At 38.8% G+C, this 21,168-nt stretch overlaps 1 protein-coding gene across 1 annotated transcript; it reads left to right on the plus strand.

The window, feature by feature from the left end:
* The first annotated feature begins 6 nt into the window (after positions 1 to 6).
* LOC130573852 (transmembrane protein 68-like) lies at positions 7 to 17,670 on the plus strand. The gene is made up of 7 exons (XM_057366619.1): positions 7 to 126; positions 3,641 to 3,971; positions 6,391 to 6,555; positions 11,659 to 11,852; positions 14,026 to 14,086; positions 15,777 to 15,916; positions 17,357 to 17,670. The coding sequence occupies exons 2-7, from the start codon at positions 3,644 to 3,646 to the stop codon at positions 17,459 to 17,461; spliced, it is 993 nt and encodes a 330-aa protein (XP_057222602.1). The 5' UTR covers positions 7 to 126; positions 3,641 to 3,643; the 3' UTR covers positions 17,462 to 17,670.
* The last annotated feature ends 3,498 nt before the right edge of the window (positions 17,671 to 21,168 follow it).

Genomic DNA, 21,168 nt, shown 5'->3' on the forward strand with positions numbered 1-21,168 from the left:
GCCGCCCCGGCCCGGCCGCCCCGCGGGCACCCGGCCTCCGCGGGGGCGGCGGGCGGAGAGTAAAACCGGGCCCCGGCAGGTACGCGGGGCTGGAGCCGGAGCGGGAGCCGCCGCCGCCAGGGGAAGGTGAGCGGGCGCTGCCGGGCGGGTGGGGGGTCCCGGCCCTGGCCTGGGCCCGCTGCCACCCCGCAGGTGCCTGGGCGGGAGGTGACTTGCTGCTGTGGCCTCTGTCGCCACCAGCTCAGGGCCTTGCTTTAGCCACCGCCGGGACAGGGGCAGCGGGCGGAGCGCGGTGGGGCCGGGGGCGCTTCAAGGCGGCAGCCGGGCCGCGGTTGTTGTGTCCTCCTTGTCCGGAAAGCGAGCCTCGACCTCCTCCATCCTCAGGGAGAAGGAACCACTCACCAGCCGCCACAGAAGCCAGGCCAGTTCTTGTGCCAAAACAAGGACTTAAACCACCCTCTGACTTCTAGGGTCTCGCCTGTCGCAGATGACATTAGCGGGGTTATCAGGGTCTTCTGATATTTTTTGTTTGTTGRGGGATTTTTGTGTGCTTGTGGTGGCAGTGGTAACTCTGGTAGAAACGCCCTCCGTAGCCGTGTGTTTCTGTTGGCAGGRACATGTCGTAGTTTCTGCTTTGCAGTGTGTTTCTAGTTTGGAAACACACTGGGATGTTTCCAAATGTGTTTCACTTACACATTTCATATACACGCTGAAATCGTGCTGTGTGTCGTTTACAGCAGAGTGTGTTGCTGTCTATAATCGCTCCTTCTGTCGTGATCAGTAGGGTTTGTTATCCCAGCATCTGCTGACCACAGCTGAAGGCCTCTGTTGTAGTTTAGTTAAGGACTTTTCTGGGTCTTGTGTAGAAGTCAGTGAAGGGAATTGTGTGTTAGCTTTGTTTCCACTTCGTTAAGCTGAAGTTAAGAATAAATCGGTATGCATTGTCCTTAGTCAAATGAGAAATTGCATCTTTTTGAATTAGTGAAAAAATATATGTAAGCTGGTGTATTAGGAAGTTAGAACTGAAAAACATATTTTGAACTGCCCAACAGCAAGTTGGAACAGACCAAAGTGTYATTATCTGTTAATAGCATGTAAGAACTATGTTGAACCTGTATTCAACTGAGTGGAACTTCTGGGCTTTTTTTGATCATAATCTGCCTTCCCTTCTTCACTGCCATTGTATCCAGCTTGTGAGGACCTTACTGCTCCTCTTGATGAGTGGTTGTAGAGGGGGAAGTAGAATCACTGCAGCAAAGGGACCACAGACACTGTAGTAAGGGGAACTCTAGCACTAGAATAAGTAAAAACATTTTTGAGGTATTCAGGCACTGTATTAGAGGCCCAGAGAAGCTGAGGGAACTCCATCCATGGAGGTACTACAAACTGGAYTGGACATGTCCTTGAACAACCTGATTTCACTTGTTATTTAGAAAGAGTTTGGACAAATGCTGTTCAATGAGTCTTTCCAGTATAAATTAATCTGTGTTTCTCTTTAGGATGAGGAACCAGCATTGTTCAGGTTAGAGTTGACTGTCCATAAGGGAATGCAGTACTTTAGCTCTTACCTCTGTGGCAGGTAGCCCAGAAGATGGTAGWTTTTAATTTCTGTTGCAGGTTAGCACACAGATATAAAACTGGTGATTGCCCTTGAGGTATTGCATTGAACATTACAGGCAAAAGGACACATCGTATTTTGCAAGACTGACGTGTGTGAACAGGACTTTAAAKTTACTTGATGGAGGATTTGGGGTTTGGGGCAAGTCGTAAACAATTGGAAATGTATAATAAGAGGGAGGGAGAGTATAGCTTTAAGTAGTCTTTTAAGTACATAATCACCTCTCAATTTTGAAAAAAATGCTTCTGTGCCATAGTCCATGCTCCATATTATTCTCTAGGTAGTAGGTGGAGAAGTCCAGGCATAACAATCTGATAAATATTGTGGTGTTGAATGCTTCTTCTAAATCTTGCTTGGTCTCACAAGCTTGCTGTGGGTGTTTGCTGCCTGACAGGTTCTGGAGTTCGGCTCTGGCAACTGGAATGAAAAAGAGCTTTCTCTTGCTTTCCCACCCACTCACTCTCTCCMATCCTTTTCCCCTAATCACACCCCAAACACGGGTGCATGAAATCAGTGAAGGGCATGCCACTGATGCTATGTGCTTATACATTGCTGGGTATTAATGAGCTGTCCTCAGGACCATGCTGAGGAGCAAAATGTTCTMAGCCTGAAGTAGTGGAACAGGCATGGATTGCGGGAGCAAAGATCAGCTTTCTTCTCATTAATGGGGAGTTATCTTGAGTAATGTGGGTAGAGGCTGATTTCAAAACCAAAGGAGAAGGGACATCCTTGCTCTRTCAGAATGTGAGGGAAAATAGACATAGGAATATTAGTGAAATGAGTTCTACCGTAGGAATGTTTCAATGTTTCTTAGCAAATGTGGAGTAAAACTGATGTGTAATTTTTGTTGTCAGTGGGGTTCTGATAGCAGTATTATCTTCTGTATTTAAGTCTTGTTACTTTCAAAAACAGAGCAAGAGTAAAAGAGTGGTAGACATACATGTCTGTCTAGGCATAGGGGCTCTGCAGTCATACTTGCCAAAAGTCACATTCTGATAAACAAAACTCAACAACTTCAAGCTTAGATCTTTTCATAAATATTATTCTTAATCAATTTCTCTCTACAAGCCTGTGAGCTGCGACATGTTTTTCTTATTGGTCCTGWCTAGCAGAACTTGGAGTATTGACCAACCAGGTTTTTCTAGCCTAGAATAGCTTTTGTACCCAGAGGCATTACATTTTCTTGTTTGAGCACTGTAGCTAAAATAGCTGAACATTCATGTTGTCCTGTGTTTTTGTAAGGTGAAGTGAGTAGCAAGTTKCCCCTTAAATTGTACAAAGCTAAGAAAAAAAAGTGTTGCTCCAGAGTTATAGAAAGCCTGAAATTCCAGGCTTGACCTCTGTGGGCTGGTAACTTTTTAGGAGCTGGCATTCTACATAGACACAGTTTTTTTCTTTGTCTTTTCTGCYGCCTCTCAGTGTTGTGCTCTGGGTSTTGCCGTTTCACTATCAGTAAATTTCCAAGTACAGATAAAGGTATTTCCAGGGCTGAGACTTTCTTACTTGAGACAGTCTTCTTCCTGAGTCACGCTATGATTGTAGTGAGTGGAAATGTTCAGTAGGTTTTCCTTATATCACTGGATTTGAGATTATTCTGTTTCCTGTCGTAGTTTGTGCTTGAGAGAAGGTTTTATTTTATTGTAAATAGATTAGGTTAATCAATACAGCTTTCTGAAATCAAAAAATATAGTATTAATTGGTATTATTAACCGTGTAAATATTCTGGATCTGTGCGTGTTAAACAGTTTTCAATTAGATAAAATCCTAGCCTAGAATTAAGCAGTTGCACCATCTTTCTCAATTAGAATTGTCAGCRTCTCCAGTACACAAAAGAAAAGGAYKGTAAAGGTCAAATAAAAGTTTTGCTGTGTGAACTGTTATGTTTCTAATAGGTGCTGCTGGGGGTAACTGGTATATGAATAAAATTAATCAGAGAGGTTTATTATGTAATTAAACGGTATAGGCAGGTCTATCTTTTTGGAAGATGCATTCATCTRCTTTTTTAAATTTTATTTTAAACAGGAGATGACAGGTGGAAATGAATCCTGTACTGCAGGACCGGTATCTATGTCCTACTTAACTTGCCTGACTTACATTCTGGAAGAATGGACTGGTGTGGAGCATATTGGAGATTATCTGAGTTATGCATTCTACATTGTATGGGTRCTTTTTCCACTTGTATTAGTTTTTGTACTTCCGGGAGTTATCGTCGTTCTCTTCTACATTTCCATTCTCGTACTTCTTATTTATAAAAGGAAGAATGAACTAAAGGAAGCTTATTCCCAGGATTTTTGGGCGGGTGCKGGAGAAACGTTGGCTACGCTATGGGATGGACATGGAAGAATATGGCATGGTGAGTGAGATCTGACATTTCATTGGAAACTGCTGAAGCTCTTATTTCTCATTTAGCTTTCAAGATTATCAATACATCCCTGATTGTTGCTGCTGGTGCATGCCAATTCAGGCCAGGTTTTTTTTTTCTGTTTTATGAATGACTGGCAGCGGTACTTGAGAGAAAAAAAAAGTAATTGAGACATTTTTGAATATAAATTTTTTGTCTTGCGTATTTATTGCACTTCTGCTCTAAAGTGAGATCTGTGTTCTGGTTGAATAGATGCACAATTTTTATATTGCCCTGTTTTTCCATTTTTTGCTTTTTATRACAATTCCAGGATTTCCCCATTTGAAGAAGGCTTGAAATATATATTGTGTTAAAAACTAGATCCGTTAACGGTATCATTTCAGGGTCAGTGTATGAAGACTGGAAGTTAAATGCCAGTTCCCTGGGATAGCTAGTATGTCAGCACACGTTAGCATAATTTAATTGCATTTTATCAGTCTTACATGAAATGCTAAATGATGGCTTAAAGGAGCACTTAGTATCAATTTACTCACTAGTTGCTTCTTGAAATTAACTTTAGAGCCTGACACTGTTATGGAACCCTACTTTTTTATTWGTCTTTGTATTTTGGATGACTACTTCTGCTACTAGAACGTCAAAACTAAGGGTCCTGTTCCTTGTCCTTCTCCTATCATTTCTTTATARAGACAGACTTAATAAACGATTTGGCTTTTCTGTCTAAGGAAATCATAAGCCTCTTTCAGAGCCATTCAGTATAGATGCAGCTAAAGTAGAAAGAGATACTTAAGAGCAATTTACATAAAGAATAAATCCTTCTTGAAAATCATCTCTATTTGTTCTGTAGTCAAAAGGAAGCGCGTTTYCAAGGCATTGATAACCAGATGGTGTAGCAGCTGTATCAGATAGGCTTTGTAAGGCTAAGATGTAACTTTCAAATCTAGCAAAGTATACTACATCAAAATCAACAGCTACATCAAAGAGCTTAAAATGCTCACTTCACAATAAAAACCTATTTACTTTTTTTTTCCATAAGAAAATTATTTTTTTAAGGCCTTGGCTCTTTTGATCCTTAGTAACTTTTTCTTTTTATAAGGTCTGACTTTTTATTTAGGCATAAAAGATTCTTATCCRGTCCCTCATTGACAGCTGTGACATTTTTCTGCCCTGCCAGCTGCTTCCCTCTTATCTGTACATTTGTCTTGCTGAAGAATGAAATATTTTCCAGTTATTTTTTTTCCCACTTGATTAATCAGGAATGCATAAGAAGAACTTCCCATCCTGCAATCTAACAGCATTTAAAAAAAAAAAAAGAAAAAAAGAAAAAAACAACCCCACAACCAAAAAGCACCAAATCAACCCCCTAAACTGGTGTGTGATACCTGTAACTTTATGTGTATTATGATCTATGTGTTGTTTGGCTGACATGGAACATGCTGGTGGTCCCTTGGATGGGACAGATGATACACTTGCAATATGTTGCAGCTCCACATGTATACAAAGTAAAATAGAGAGAGAAGAGCCCATAGTATTTTCAGAATTAAATGTAAATTAACGGAATGGGAATTGTAGACTTGATTAACTTTGGAAGAGGTGACAGAATTTGGTTGGGGTTTTTGGTTGKTTTTTTTTTGGTTGGGTTTTTTGTGCTTTTGTTTTTCTTTGCTTGTTTAATTTAATTTTTAAAAAAGATACTGGAACAGTACTACTGGATAGTAGCTGAATATGTTCTATATTGATGCATTTTGACATTTAGCGTTAATTAAATGTATTCTGCACTGTGACTTGAATAGAAATGCAAGGTCAGTATGAAACTTAGGTGTGTTTATGTATTTTTCAGCTAAGCATATAAAGTCCCAACTAGCTTTTAGTATGTAGTGATGGAAACGTGGAACAGGTATAACTTGGAGAGAAGTAGCAAAGATAAACTTCATACCCTGGAGTAAAAGGAGACATGTAAATGGATGCTTTCACATCAAATATTCTGAAACAGTCACTGGTGGCAAGGAACTTMGAAGGGTTAATAATAGCTTGAAATAGTTGTTTCATCACACCAACCCGTATTTTGATTTCTCTTGAATGACTGATTCAGAGGATTTTGAAGCCTTGAAAATAGTGAACTGAAAAAAGAAGGATAAATTACACAGTTCAAGATAGTGAGACTAAGTGTTTTGTTTTAATGTGTTTTTTTTGCTCTTTCTCAAAGTGTTTTGCTTTAAATGAAACTTGTATTCTCTGTGAAGCAACTTGTATTTCTTGTAGATGCTGCAAATTACCTCTTAACATAGTGGTCACTTTGATCTCAGGKCTTCTCAGTCAATGTTGGTTTCAGTTTGCCAGCTTGCTTGCTTAGTTTCTTTGAGATACAATTGTATAAAAAATTAATGTCTGTTACAYTTTTAACTCCTAACAGGTTATGAGCTTCATGGTGTCAAAAATCTTCCTAAAGGACCAGGACTTGTTGTGTTTTATCATGGAGCTACTCCTGTTGACTATATCTAYTTTGTGGCTAGACTTCATGTGACGCAGAGGAGGCACTGCAGCGTAGTAGCCGATCATTTTGTCTCTAGATTACCAGGTAACATATTTCATTACAAGCAAGCAGTTTTGGAMTTCTTAATTTTTTACGTGTGTGGTTAATAAAAATTGTGTTGCAGGAACACAGCTTTCAGACTAATGTTTGTTAATATATGCAGGATGAGTGGTGTGAACTTCTTAAAATGAAACTATTTGGAACAAGTACCTTGAAAATTAAGAATGCTAGTCTGGTGAGACAATGTATTTTCTTATCCCACCCAGCTGAGGATGGTGGACAGTGGAACCTGTCCTCAGGAAGACTGTTTTGAGCTGGATTTCTTTTGGGGGAATGCTAGAGAAACAGCCCAACATGTTTGTGTGTAACACGAGGTGAAACAGGTAGAAAATGAAAGATAAGTTTAGGGCAATGGACAGCCTAATGAAATGCACTGCCAGTTGGTGAAATTAATTATATGAGGTGTTTGTTTTTTTTTGTGTGTGAAGTACTGTAGTACCCACTTCCTTTCTTAAGTTCTGTTTGTGACTAAAGGCTGGTCAATTCACAGAATTAATTACAAGGAGTGATGTGTAGTGTACTGGTGCTTTTAGTAGAACCAACTCATATAAAAAGACTATTGTTTTGTCAGTATAGGTTTATTTCAGCCTTAGTACATGAAAATAACTTTTTCATAGTGATCACAGCATGATTTTGCCTCTACAACTGTTTTGCCAGCAGATTCATCAGTTGGTTATCAAATCTTTTGCATACAGGTGACTAATATGACCTACTTTGTAATGCAGATTTGGTTCCATGTTGTATCTATTTGGCATAGTTGTTTATCAAATGGGCAATTGTTTTACTCCATTTCTGCTTTGAAATAAGGCTTTAAGTGTAAGTATACTTAGGAGTCCCCCARATATCGTTCAGTAGTATTGCAGAAAAAGCTCTCTGAATGGCTGGTCTTGAACTGGTTTCAGCAGTATAATATCTGGCTAACAGCTACCAGGATTCCTCAGGGACTGATACTGGCACCACTGCTGCTTTGTGTTTTGATAGTACCCCTGGACGAGGGGATGGAGCATGCACAGGATATGCAGTGATGATACCAAACTGGGGGAGCCATTGATATACTTTGCATTAAAGATTTTCTTCAGAGGGACTTCACAGAAGTCAGCTGGCAGAAATATAACGGAGTTCAATGAAATAAAATGTAGAGTTGTGCATTTGGAATGGAGAAATTCTGTSCAACTGTACTCTGGGTGAAAGGGGGTGTTGCAGGAAACGACTTAGGATTCTAGTGGATATCAAGTTGAATGAATGTGAGTCAGCAGTGTGCCCTTACAGCAAAGAAGAAAAACTGCATGCTGAACTTTTATTTTTTAGCCATGGGGTTGAGTGAAGAGTTTTTTCTCTTGGCATGGCACCTGTGAAAGCACATCTCGCAATATGGTGTACAGTTTTGGRCTCCCCAGTACAGGGCATGCTGAAACACTGGAGCATGTTCAGTGGCTGATGGGAGCCTGGAGCACACAGTGTACAAGGAGAGGCTGAGAGACAGCTGGATTTGTTTGGTTTGTACCAGATAAAGGTAGGGAAAGATACTATTGCTGTCTTTAGTGACCTAGTGGAATGGTGAAGAGGAAGTCAGACTCTTTTTGCAGGTGCACAGCACCTGTAAAATGAGAAGCAACAGAGACAAGTTGCAACACAGGAAGTTTAGATTAGACATGTGGAAATGTATTTTACCATGAGAGTGATCAGACACCTGAACAGATTGCTTAGACAAGTTGAGGAATCTCCGTCCTTGCAGACTTACAAAACTCTGCTGGGTGAGGCCCTGAGCAGCCTGATCTAGTTGGACCCGCTTTGAGTGGGCGGCTGGACTAGATGACCTCCAGATCCTCCTTCTAATCTACATAATTCTCTGGTTCTGTGAAGGAGTTAAGACTGTTCAGGGAGACAAGCCCAAAGAGCCCAGAAGAGCCCAGAAAATACTCCAGAAATGCTTCAAAATAAGCACAGTAATCTATGGCTGGCAACCCAGGAAGAGGCTGCTTCTATTATGAATCAAACTAGAAAGACTGCATGAKTTTATCCTAATACTAAAGTTGTTTTATCTTGATTAAGTGTTCATATTAAATTGGAAGCCTTTTGAGAAGATGCTTTAACCAAAAATTATTATACTCCAGGCTAGGGGAATAGGAAGGGGGAGTGGTGTGTTTGGGGAGTTTGTTAGGTGCAGTTGGATGTGTCAGAATTGTGTCAGTACCAAGTATGCTTCTGTTGCTTGCATTTTGGAGGAGAAAGGTATGAAATATGGTCTTGTGAATTCTTTTTTCCCTTCTTTTATAACCAGAGGTTAGCCACAGGGAAAAACCCAAATATTCCAGATTTCTGGTTCCTTTAGACTCATAGCTATGTAGTGCTCAGAAATACATTGATTTCTCTAAATTTAAGAGCCTTTTCCCAAAGAGTTCAGAGAGGACAGAGATTTCATCCTTGCCAACAGTAGGGGCCATTTTTGCTTCTTAAAGTTATCTGGGAGCCCTCTTTAAAAGGTTGCCTACTATTTTACATAACTAAATCCATTTCCTGTAATGTTCCAGAGGAAAGGAGCTTTGGCTTCTTGTCTGTTATATGCACAAGGTGTTGCAAAGTATCTTGWGGGCTAGATGCTCTACAGATACATGTGTGTGATTACCTACAATTGTGGAAGGTTGGATTCAGTGGTCTAAATCATTCCTCTCTGCCTGGGGTCCTAAAAGTCAGCCATGGGAAAATGATGACATCCTTGCCATCCGGCTACCAGGTAGCTGACAGCCCTGATGTTACACTCCCTGGGGCCAAGACAGAGAAATGTATATAGTGCACAAGTTGAGAGCAGTGTTACATGCATTGCTGGACTCTTTCCAAAGGGTTTTCAAACATTTCTGCCAACGCAGGTGTGTGGAAAATAGGAGAAGAGTATGTTGGGGCAAAGGGCAGAGTTCAGGTTGCTCTGTGGAATAAAATTAAGTTTGGACTTCTTGGTATCTGGAAGAACTAGCATGCTCTACATGGCTGAAAAATTGTTTAGATAATTTTGAGAGTTGTTTTGTTATTTAAAATGGAAAAATAGATTCTTGRTCACTTTCATGCAGTGCTTCCTGGTACTAGCCCAGTGTTTCTTCTAACTTTGTGATGACCTTTGCCTTGGACRAGGTACCCTGATTGTCCTTTCAGGGCCACTGCATCAGATTCTGTGTCTCAGYTGCTTTAGGGGAGCCTGATTCTTCTTGGGTACTGAAGCAGAGATAGTGATAATAATGGGTGATCTGCTGGCAAAGRTATGAAGTACAGTATATAGAATATAAAGTTGATACTAAAAGTCAAGGGGGGAAATAGAACTGAGAAATTTTGGGMAGACTCTCTTCACAGCTATTCTGTAGTACAATTTTTGGTCTGTATTCTRTCAATATTCTGTTCTTTTTTTACTGCTGTATGTAAAGACTCATTACTTTATCACACAAACCCACCCCCTTGCCCCTTCATCAGTGTATCCAGTAGACAAAGGAAAGGTGTTGTCACAGTCTCGCTTCCTTGGAGTCTTTTACTGCTCATCTCAACTCTTCTCATGACTGTTATGTCTCTCTYCTGAGGTCACTGACAAAAAGGACTTAGAGACAGCAGTTTTTTACCACCAGGTACATTCCAGAGAGTTTTAATTCGTTTGGGAATTTAAAGCATTTTAAAAATCAGCTATTGAAAATCCCACAAAAAAAAGCACCTGAAAGAAATCGATTTCATTTAAGAAAACTATTTCAGGTGTTCCTCCATGCAAATGCTACTAGATGAAGACTGAGTGTCATCAGCCRTGTGTGAGGCAGGCACATCAAAATACAAGACAGGTGTAATGCAGCTTGTGTTCCTTTGTCATGTGTATGGACAGATCTTGATGGTGTATAAAGATGACCCAGGAGTGTTTTATTCACACCAGCTATAAAGACTAATTAGAGATCAGAGTTTAGTTAAAAATAAACAATGTGTTGCCTCATGTTTTTCTTCCCAAGTGCTTAGTTTATGTGAGCTGTAACAGAAGACAGACCTCTGTCTTCTTAACTATATTCAGACTCTCCATTAGTGTGTGTGTGTGTATGTAACAAATGTGTTCATAGTCACAGCTATTCATTTGTTATTGRGAGGCAAACTTGACTAGATCAATTCTTTGTCCTTGTCTATGGCTGATAAGGTTGTTTGCTTCAGTGGGAAGCTTCAAGAAAGAGAACTAATGTTTCCCATACTGCCCAGTCATCCAAAGTTCCCATTTTGGTATGCACTATTCATGAATACTGTATAAATTTAAAACTTATTGAAGCAACTGAACAGGACTGATTTCCTGCAACAAGAGGCTTATGCTARTTATGTCCTTTAACATTAGACTAGTTGTCTAAATTGTTCAGATGTGTTCACATTTGATGCTTTTAGCAAATTGTTTATGTTCTTACTATTTCTTGAGGAGTATGGTCAGAATGACATGTCAAATTCCAGGTAATATGAGCAATTTTTGTAACCTTAGATGAAAAACTTCARTTACAATATTAACAGAAGGTGAGTKTACCCAACTGAGGCTTGCCAGAYGCCTTGTCCTATGAAAGGCCACCCAGGTACTCACAGACTGAACCAGAGAGTCAATTGCTGCAGTCATCTGTAATGCAGARAATGATGCATTGTTTTTGTCATTCTCCTTCTTATGCATGCTCTTTGCCAAACTTCATAAAACAATACCACAACAATTTYCTGGTATTGCTTCTTGTTGCTCTTTATTTGGACTACGCTTTGTTTGAACAGTAGAGCTTGAGCAAGGGTCCAGTGCCCTGGAGTCAAACAACTCCTTYGAAGGGACACCTGAAAGATGCACAGAGTACTTAGTTCTTTTTCAGTTTAGTCCTGGTTGTGGGATAACATCTGACTTTACTATAACAAAAAACCACTGAAACCCCTAAACCTTCAACTTTGCAGACTAAAATCTGTTAAGTTGAACTTAATGCTTCAGTCCCTCTTGGGGGCTTGGTGCTACAGATTATTAGAAAAGTAAGTTTTAGCCATAATGTTCTGTGCTTTGAATCTGTACTCAATGGTAGTATGAATCAACATTTTCTGAATTAATGTGATCTTACCATACAGGTTTTAAAATATTACTTGATGTGTTTGGAGTTATACATGGACCAAAAGAAGCTTGTGTCAGTACTCTGAAGAAGGGCCGTCTGTTAGCCATTGCCCCRGGTGGAGTTCGGGAGGCACTCTTTAGTGATGAAATGTACACTATTCTGTGGAGTAATCGGAAGGGCTTTGCTCAGGTGGCCATTGATGCAAAAGTGGTAAGTATGACACATCGTGGAAGAGAAGCAAAAAATGCTAAGTTATTASTACTTTCTTCCAGAGAAAGCTGTTTTGATTATCATATATTCAATGTTAAATTTCTGACTGTCATGAGTGTGGTCTAGTGCTCTAATAACTACATTTCAAGATTTTTTTTTTTTGCTTTTGATAGGTAAGAAGGCTTTAGAGTCAGCTAAAATAGTGTGGTCAGGAAATCCAGAGTTTAAAAGAATGAGAGACGAAATACAGGATGGTTTCTCCATGACAAGCATGTGCTGTTTTACACATACCTGGTTAGTATTGTGATGGYTTAGCCCCTCCCTGACCAGCATGGTTGGGAAACAACCCTGCATATCAAAGACTCAGAAAGTGTRCTTAGTTGGAAGGGACCATTAGGGTCATCGAGTCCAACTCAATGTTTCTGTTTCTTGTATCACTGAAGTGTGGTGTGACCCAACAGGGTATAGCCTCACTGGCACCATGAGGTATTGGCATTTTACAGTAGTGAGGGATGTCCAGGGCGTACAGCAGCAGGAGATGCTGGTCACAGGTATCAACTCTCTCTTCAGTTCTMATGTCTAGCATTGGGCTTGATCAGCAGGCAGGTAGTTATTCATAGGGGACCAACTGTTAAGGCAGTTGTGTGACATATTTGAATTATAACTATTTTAGTAATCATTTCAGAGTCCTTCTCATTCTAATTTTATACTTGAAAGTTGTGTGCATATGTCTGTAGGTCTGCATATACCTAATTTAAAAGCAAGTCTCACACCAAGAGTTTTATATTTAGGTACTGTCAAAGACAGACTAGTTAGATCTCTGGATTTTATACAGAAATAGAGTACTTTTAAGACCCAAGTGTACGTCACTTTTTCACAAAGATAATAACACTGTTTAAACAGAATATTTTCAACAGGTTTAGATTTTACTAGTGTATTGTAATAGCATGTGAAAGGCCATAATTGAGATTCAACTATGGTTGTACTGGTTACATTTATTTTATTGGATGTGTATTGGGTTCCCTTTATGCACTCACAAGGGTCTTGTAGTTTCATCCCCCCTAAAAAAACCTTGAGAGATGCAGTAAAATAGGAAGAGTGTCAGAGGCAGTCTGAAAGTGGGAAAACCATCTTTATTTAGATTAAATATGAGCTTTTAMGTTACCTTGAATCCTAAGCAGAACTCCTTATGGAAAGAACAGTGTGTTTGAAACATCAGAAAAATGCGTCTAAAATTGGGACCTTCAACTTGTTGAAGTTGTCTCATTTCAGCAGTTCTTTTGTCAGAATTTTAGTCATACACAAAAAAGTTTCTACCTTTTATGTCAAAAGTAAGACTTCCAAATAAAATTGTTCTAGAATAAAGATATTTGTATCCATTCAGTTAGGCAACTGCACTTCTTTTTATTCTCTGTAATTATTGACCGACTTTTTTTCTCTCAAAAACCCCCAACTTGATGCATGTCTGAAAAGTTTCATGTGCTAGCTCAAATCCATGCTTGTCTTTAAAAAGTTTAAAAGAGTCTGAATGTGTGAAAATCCCATGAAGAGTTCTGTATTTCTGATGATGCTGTGTACATACTATAAAATGATGTTAAAAACTTCATATAGTAGCTGACCTCCTCACAGTTCTTGTAAATCCTGACAGCTGTTTGCAATTTCAAAAACAGCAATAAAAACTTGAAATATTCCAAGTATTCATCAGCAGGAATAAGTCATGGACATGTGTTGAATATGACACATCAAGTGTGAAGCAATACCATCAGCATAGCAGAGAGGAATCAGACAAGTTTAGTGTCCCAATCCTGTGAATTCTTCCCTTTGAGCATAACTACAAATTAGGTAAGAGGTTTAAGCACTTAAGTTGCAACTGTGCAAATACTGCTAGATGGGGGGAGGGACACCTAAATGCTCCATAGGTTCTGAAATTCTGGACTGCTTTAAGAAAAGGGACTTGCTGAAACAGTGACTTACAGAAATCCTGTGGTATTTTCCAGTTTGAAAACTCATGGCAGAAGGTCACAGAAAAACTTCAGAATATTTGTTTTGTTCCCTGTATGTCCTTGTCTGAGAAAAAAGTTCTGAAATTAATTTACTTGTTGAGTTTAAGTGAGGTAGAAGTTTCTTAGATAGTGCTGTCTTCCTTACATTCTTAATTTTTTTTCCCTCCTAGCCCATCATTCCTATGTTTACACAAAATGTTCGAGAAGGCTTTAGGACATTAGGAGGAATAAGTAAGATATTTTCTATTTTTTTGTAGTTTATTTTTCCATATATGTTTAGCCTATCTCTGTAGAAACTTTGACATTTAACACCACCTTATTTCTCAGTGTTTGCTCTCTGGTARCATTCAAAGATGTTATTAGGATTTAATATCAGCATTAGATATGGTATTGRCTCATCTAAGTTATTTTCCACATAACGGTGTTCTTTTACAAAAGCAGTAGAGGAAAGAGAAAAGGAGCCAGAAAAGGCAGGAAGATTTACAGTGCTTTTTTCTCTGCTTATACCTGCTAGGCCAACCCTAGGTTTTCTGCTGTCTGTTAAGAAGCAAAGCAAACAGGTTTGCAACTGACCTTCGTAATTCCTTTTAATGTTCTCCTAAAGCTCTGTGCTTACACCTCTACATATACTTAAACTTTTAATGATTTGAACTACATTTAATCTGTAGTTGCTTTTCTGTCCTGCACTAGACCTGTGGTTCCTCAGAAAAACTTGCATTTGCCATCTCTCCTTCCTTATATCTGGAATTTTCAGACAGAACATAAATGAGACAGGTCTTTTTCTGAAGGGTCAGGGATGATTAGATGCCCACATCTCTGTTCATTTCTTAGTGTTAAACTCCCTCTTTTTTATGTTCTCTTAGTTACTATCTAGTTGAGCACCTGAACAATTCTCCTCCACACCACGTGTTCTGTCTCAAGTATGGCATCATCACCTTCATCAGAGAACTGCAGGGCAACTGCAGGGCACACAGAAACAGTTCYGTTTCTCACCCCCTCTAATTAAGAGCTATATATTGCATGCAGAAAGCCAAGGCATCAGATGCAGAATCTAGAATAATTCACACATTTGTTGTGTTGTACAAAAATAAACACCAGTTTCAGTAGTTTGGTCGTTGTTTTTATAGGTTGTGTACAGAAAATTACCCATCTTGATCAGTTCTTATGCCAACACCTCAGTTAATRGAATTTCTTGTCTGAAATTGAGAARGATAACATTAGCACACATTCTTCAAAGACTCTCTTCTGGGGTAAATGATTAGAAGGTGGCATGTGGGGAAGAATGTGTTCTCATAGAGCTGATTGAAATACCTGTTTTTTCTTGCTTTTTATATTAACTGCAACCAGTGTGTGATCTGAAAGAGTATGTTACCGTGACTGACCTTTAGGCAGACAAGACTATTTCTGGTCTTCTAGATCTCAGTGGGATTGAACAGTGCAGTCTTCCAATACTGGTTTCTAATGCTAACCTGTCAAATAAGCTGAACCTGTAATCTGCATTGTGTAGCATTCCCTTGCTCCCCGGAGAGGCATCTATGAATTACCTTCYTCTTCTTCCTTCTTGTTTCAGCTACTCTTTGGAGGAAAGATTTCACACCAAGTTAGGATAGAAACAAGTCTGATATTAGCATTAACACAGCTTTTAGGAAATGAAAGTTAAGGGTGTAATAGCACTTGAGATGATGCATTGTTTGAGAATGTGGGTTGGGGGCTAGATTACTTTACAAGCCAGTTTCAGTATTAAGACATACTGAGAAAAAACTTCACAGAATAATCTCAGTCTCTCTCCCCCACTCTCACTCTCTCTCTCTCTCTCTCTCTTTCTCTTTTCCCCTCTCTTCCCTCATTCACCCTTCCCCACTCCCCTTCTGCCTTCCCCACCCTTTTTTCTCCTCCTTTCCACTATATTTTTTCACATTAGAAATATTTAGGATACTATATGAACGTATAAGATTGCCAGTAGTYCCTCTGTACGGGGGATTTCCTGTCAAGCTACGTACATTTATTGGAGAACCCATTCCATATGAACCAAATATGACTGCTGAGGAGCTAGCTGCAAAGGTAAGACAGATATGTATATATATTAATTTAAATTACTGAATGTTCTGATAAAAACCACTGCAATAGTTTTGTCAAGTGATTTCTGTCTAGGAACTAGTTATAGAAATTAGTGGAGTCATGGTAAGTTTTGGGCTTGCCTAACTGTGAATGCCCTTCTTAAATATTATCTTTTTATTACTACAACTTGCAGATGTTCTAGATCTTCTAAAGTTTATTGCAYACTATATTTCCTTTGAGAAACAATTTGCTTTAAAGACTGAAGAAGTTCAGTCAGATAAGACAGCTCTGGGTTTATAGAGAGAAATACTTCATCCAAGAGGAAGCATTCTGCTCCTTAGTCTTTTCAGAAAGATATCAAGGAAGCCTTTCAGCCATAGCAAATCTATGTTCAAAAAATGCTGGAATTACAGAAAATAGTAATTAAAAAAGTAATTTCACTGCTTTGTCTACTGTGTTTCAATTTTGTCCAATTTTTCACCCCAATAAAAAATTAACTTTTAAATGTTCCTCTAATTCATATTTAGGTGCTTTATAGAAAGGATTTTCAGGTCCTCATGTTCATTCAGTTTATTAATAGATTTCACAGTTCAAAGACATAAACCAGTTAAGTGGTGGAGCAGTGAGACAGAGTGGGTTGAAATAGTATTTTTGGAAGCTCCACAGATGGTCACTTATAACATTCCAAAAACTACTGGCTTGCAAAGGCAAATAGTTATCTGTCCTTCTCTTTCTGTCCTTGAGAATTCACTAGTCTGTGCCACTCTAGGAGAATAGAAAGATTATGATGTGTTCTCACCACAGCTTTTGCATATTGCCCTGCTTTTAAATGTTCCTTACAGAATTTTTATGTAAGAAGGGCAACTGCTGTGCACTCCTTGGCCTGTTTGGTTTTTGAATAAAGTGAAGGCTGCTGTCACATGAAGCTAAGTGGCCTGAATGTGTATTACAGTAGTTCCCTTAGAGGACTTGAATCCAGAGGGCATTACTTTGTGCAAGTCAAATGTGCTGGGGTACAAGGGTGTTTCCAGTGCTGCTTCTGAGCATGYGTAGAAGCAAAGTTCACACACACTGGAAGAGTGTTACTGATGCAAACCTGGGCACAGKCAGGAGTTTGAGTTGCAGGACATCATCCAGGTGCTTGACATACTTTATGGACCCAGGCCTCTTCATTAATTTACTCCATTGTCATTTGACTTTTGCATATCACTAAGGGCTTGTGAACATAACTACCAGAGGTAAGATATACTGGTTTGTTGGTCTGTTTCATTGCAGTGTTGCCACAATCGCATCCTATGGGCTTAAATATGGAAGAATAGGATTTTGAACTTGCAGTAGTTCTGTGGCATTTGAAAGAATGAAAAAGAGCCTAGGAATTATATTATTTTATAAGCAATATAAAGATGAGTTTTCCTGACCAAAACCTTTTCTCTTTCCCTACAGACACAAGCAGCAGTCCAAGCTCTCATAGACAAACATCAGAAAATACCAGGAAATATATTTAGGGCTTTAATGGAACGATTTCAAACACAAAAGAAAGAAGATTAAGGTTTTCTGAACTTAAACTTCTGTAAACTACTATTTAGTTATAAAATTCTTAAAGTCACATTTTTAAATTATTCATTCTTCTAATAATAGGTTTTAAATACTGTCCTAATTATACTGTTGTCTAATTTAAGATAGAAGTCATTGTGCCCTTGCTCTTTCCCCTGTTGAGTATCAAGCTCAGGAGCCCAAACTTCAAATCATTCATAATGGGGAAATTGATAAATGCATTCCTGCCTTTGAAGTGTGTGGGTCATTGATTTTGGGTTTGTTTTCCAAAAAACACTGCAAGCCTGTATGTATATGGTCTGTCTTCCTTTTGGTCTGTCTTTGTCCCCCATCCCCACCATGGTGGATCTTTACCCTGAATGTCAAACCCTTTGCAGAGCTGGAGTCTGTGTCTTGACCCTCATCACTGTGTGAAGGTTGTGTGGGCCAGATTAATGCGGTACAACACACAAGAAAACTTCCCTGAGGTTGTTACTCTCACACAGCTGGAAAACTGTCAGCCACCTCTGGCCTGCAGAACCTGTAGCAATACCTGCAAAACCTGTGTTGCAAAGGGTTTTGTTTTGTTGGGTGAACTCAAAAAGAGTTTGGAGGAGTGAAAATGGATTAGAGAACTACAGCAATCCAAGGAAGTTTGTTACCAAAATCACTCCGATGCTGTAAAGGAGAACCCTACAACACAGCTGCTATTCCAAGCCATACTGRATATCTGCCCTTGAGTAGAGACTTGTACCATGTATTTCTCATTGAATCTACAAATTCTCTTTTGAAACAATGAGCCAAGTGTTCAAAAGTCARGAAGTGGGMATGAGAGTACTRTTTAGTAACATGAGCTCAAAAAGCTTTATTTTGATGGGAAGAGAAAATTATTAAAACACTCTTTAGAAGTATTAGTTCTTTTGAAAAACAGGGTAGACCTTCCCAAATATCCTTAAGATTTAGTATACAGGTAAACTGTTAAACATACATCCTTCAAACATTAATTTATGTAAATTACTAAATCGGAGTTGAGAGGGAAGTTCTGTATACTTTCCTTAAGTGAAAACAATTGAATCAACAGGAGAGAGTTGCACGATTGGGCTTTTATRTACTTAGAGCAAATTATATTGTTATATTTTTTCTGAATTAAAGCCCATGTTTTATTGTCCAAATAGKAAATATCTGAATTATTTCTTCCAATTTCCAGCCCAGCAAGTTCAATCTGCAGGTCTTAAATTAGCATCTGGGAACTTTTTAGTTTTGGGATGAGGATGAATKCCTTATGAAAAGTAAAAASAGGTTTTTGCTCTATGACATGGTCTTCTTTCAGTATTGTTGGGGTTTGACCTTTTCTCAACAAAGAAAAATGAATACACCCCCAAAAAAGCCTCCCAACAAATACCCAAGTTTTGAAGGAACAGTTGTATGTGATTTAGTATCCGTTCCTCTCACCATTTAAGCACATACTTTGCTTTATATTCTTATAAATGTGTAAATTAGTGACATTGCATAAATGCATGTGGATCAYGTCCTATGTTAGAAAAAAATCACTTTATGGGAAATTGTCTATCAATTGTGGTTTACAAGAAGCAGAGAGCTTACTTACTTTATGATATTATACCAAAAACATTTTATGTGGTGTTAAATCATATTTTTTAAAGCTTTGGGAAGAATCATGTTATATAAAAGCAAATGCCCACTCTGGATTTTCAAATGACTTGGGTTTTATTTGGCAAGACTGTGTTCTTCTTAATTTATTGGAATGTGTTTAAAAATACAAAATTAACACAGTATGTAATTAAAAGTGATAATGTCAAATTCCTGCATTGGAGTATAACTTAAGTATGACTTTTTTTTACGTCAATCTTGAGGAAAATGTACATCAGTCTATGTTGTGAACATCTCAAAGGCAGCTGAATATGTTGAGGCTGCATATATGTACAAGAAAACTCAAGCATGACGGTTCTGTTAGATATGGACGGACATTTGTTACCAGAAATTTTGTAGAATTTATTTTACTAAGGATGTGGGCTGTTTGCTACAGTTTTGTCCCTTTAAGTATTGAAAGATCAGTGTAAAAATGAAGGGCAGTATTGGTACTTTCCTGTTCATATTTGTATAGGCCTTTCATATTTATTTCTATATATTAAAAATGTGTGGAAGACACCTTTGGAATAAAATCGACAACTGGAACAGATTTCAGACGTTTTGTGTTGTGTGTGAACTAAATGGAATGTTCTGCTGAACCTTGAGTGTTTTTGAGCAGCATGTCATWCCCCTTGAGAAACCCTTCTTGCCTTGCAGTGTCTGATAGGGATGGAACAAAACCCCAGAAGGAATGAACGAAAGGAAAAATAATTGAGACAACAGTGGAATAAAGGACAAAATATATAAAAATAAAATCTAAGTTTTAGTAGTTGCAGTCTGTACTGCAGAAGGCCTTTACAGGCACTGTTTTACAACTTTAGTTAAAGGTTCTACAACAGAAAATAGGCCATAAATACTGACGAATAGGTTTCACTAAGTTAATTAGTAAGGTTTATTTGTACACGTTTGGGGTGTGAATGATTGCGTGCTTGGTTTTATTGGAMAAGAGACAGACATGGATAGAGACTCTCACAAGTAATAGAGAGGTTATAGACCAGACATCTTTTTAGCTGATTTGTTTTACTGTGCGTCAAGCAGAAGTATTCAAAGGGAATTTTAGCAGGGTTAGACTAGAGCACTGATTGCCTGGTTAGCCTTTAGACACACTGAAGGCATTACATGTTTCACCGTGTGAGCAGCATAAGCATGATATGTATTTTTAGATTGTTTGGAAGTGGACCAACTGCTGTACTGACAGGTATTCATCATTATCTCTCAGCAAGACCCAAATCTCCTACTGGCCAATTTACTGCCCTGTTGTGTAATAGCAGAGCTCAGTCTGAACATCTATTATTAGGATGCTTTCACATGAAATTAATCTCTGCAAATGCAAGGTAGAGCAGTTAATCAGCACTGTCAACACAACTGTGTGGCTCATCCGGTATGGGGTTTGCTGTACAATGTAGCATTATGTTGCTTCATCCTATTATTCTGTGGGGAAGATGCAGCTATGATGACAAATGTGTTAACTCTACAGCGCTTAATCCCTATTAAACCCATCACAGACACTAGGATGCTTTTTTTTGGTATTATTATGGCATTAAAAAATTACAGTACCAAAAGTAAATGTGGAAGTGCACAGAATCACTACATGAGCATAGTAGCACTGAAAATAGCATGTTAAACAATTCTCCAAAAAGTGTCCACTAAAACTTCAAGAAACAATTTTATAACACTTTGCTATTCTATTTTTTTTTTCACTCTCAGAACTAGTAAAAAAAATGATAGTCTCAAAATTATGAAGATGATCAGAAGGCTGAAGCACCTCTTGTATGAAGGCAGGCTGAGAAAGTTGGGATTGTTCAGCCTGGAGAAGTGAAGGCTCCAGGCAGGCATTGGAGCACCTTCCAGAATCAAAAGAAGCCTGRAGAGGGACTTYTGACAAGGCCATRTAGTGACAGAACAAGGGRGAATGGCTTTAAACTGAAAGAGAGCAGGTTTAGATTAGCTACTAGGAAGAAATTCTTTATTGTGAGAGTGGTGAGGCATTGGAACAGGTTGCCCAAAAAAGTTGTGGATGTCTCATCCTTGGCAGTGTTCAAGGCCAGGTTGGATGGGGCTCTGAGTAGCCTGGT

The sequence above is a fragment of the Malurus melanocephalus genome, unplaced genomic scaffold, assembly GCF_030028575.1.
Source record: "Malurus melanocephalus ecotype Western Australia unplaced genomic scaffold, MMel_1.1 scaffold_69, whole genome shotgun sequence".
NCBI classification, from domain to species: Eukaryota; Metazoa; Chordata; class Aves; order Passeriformes; family Maluridae; genus Malurus; species Malurus melanocephalus.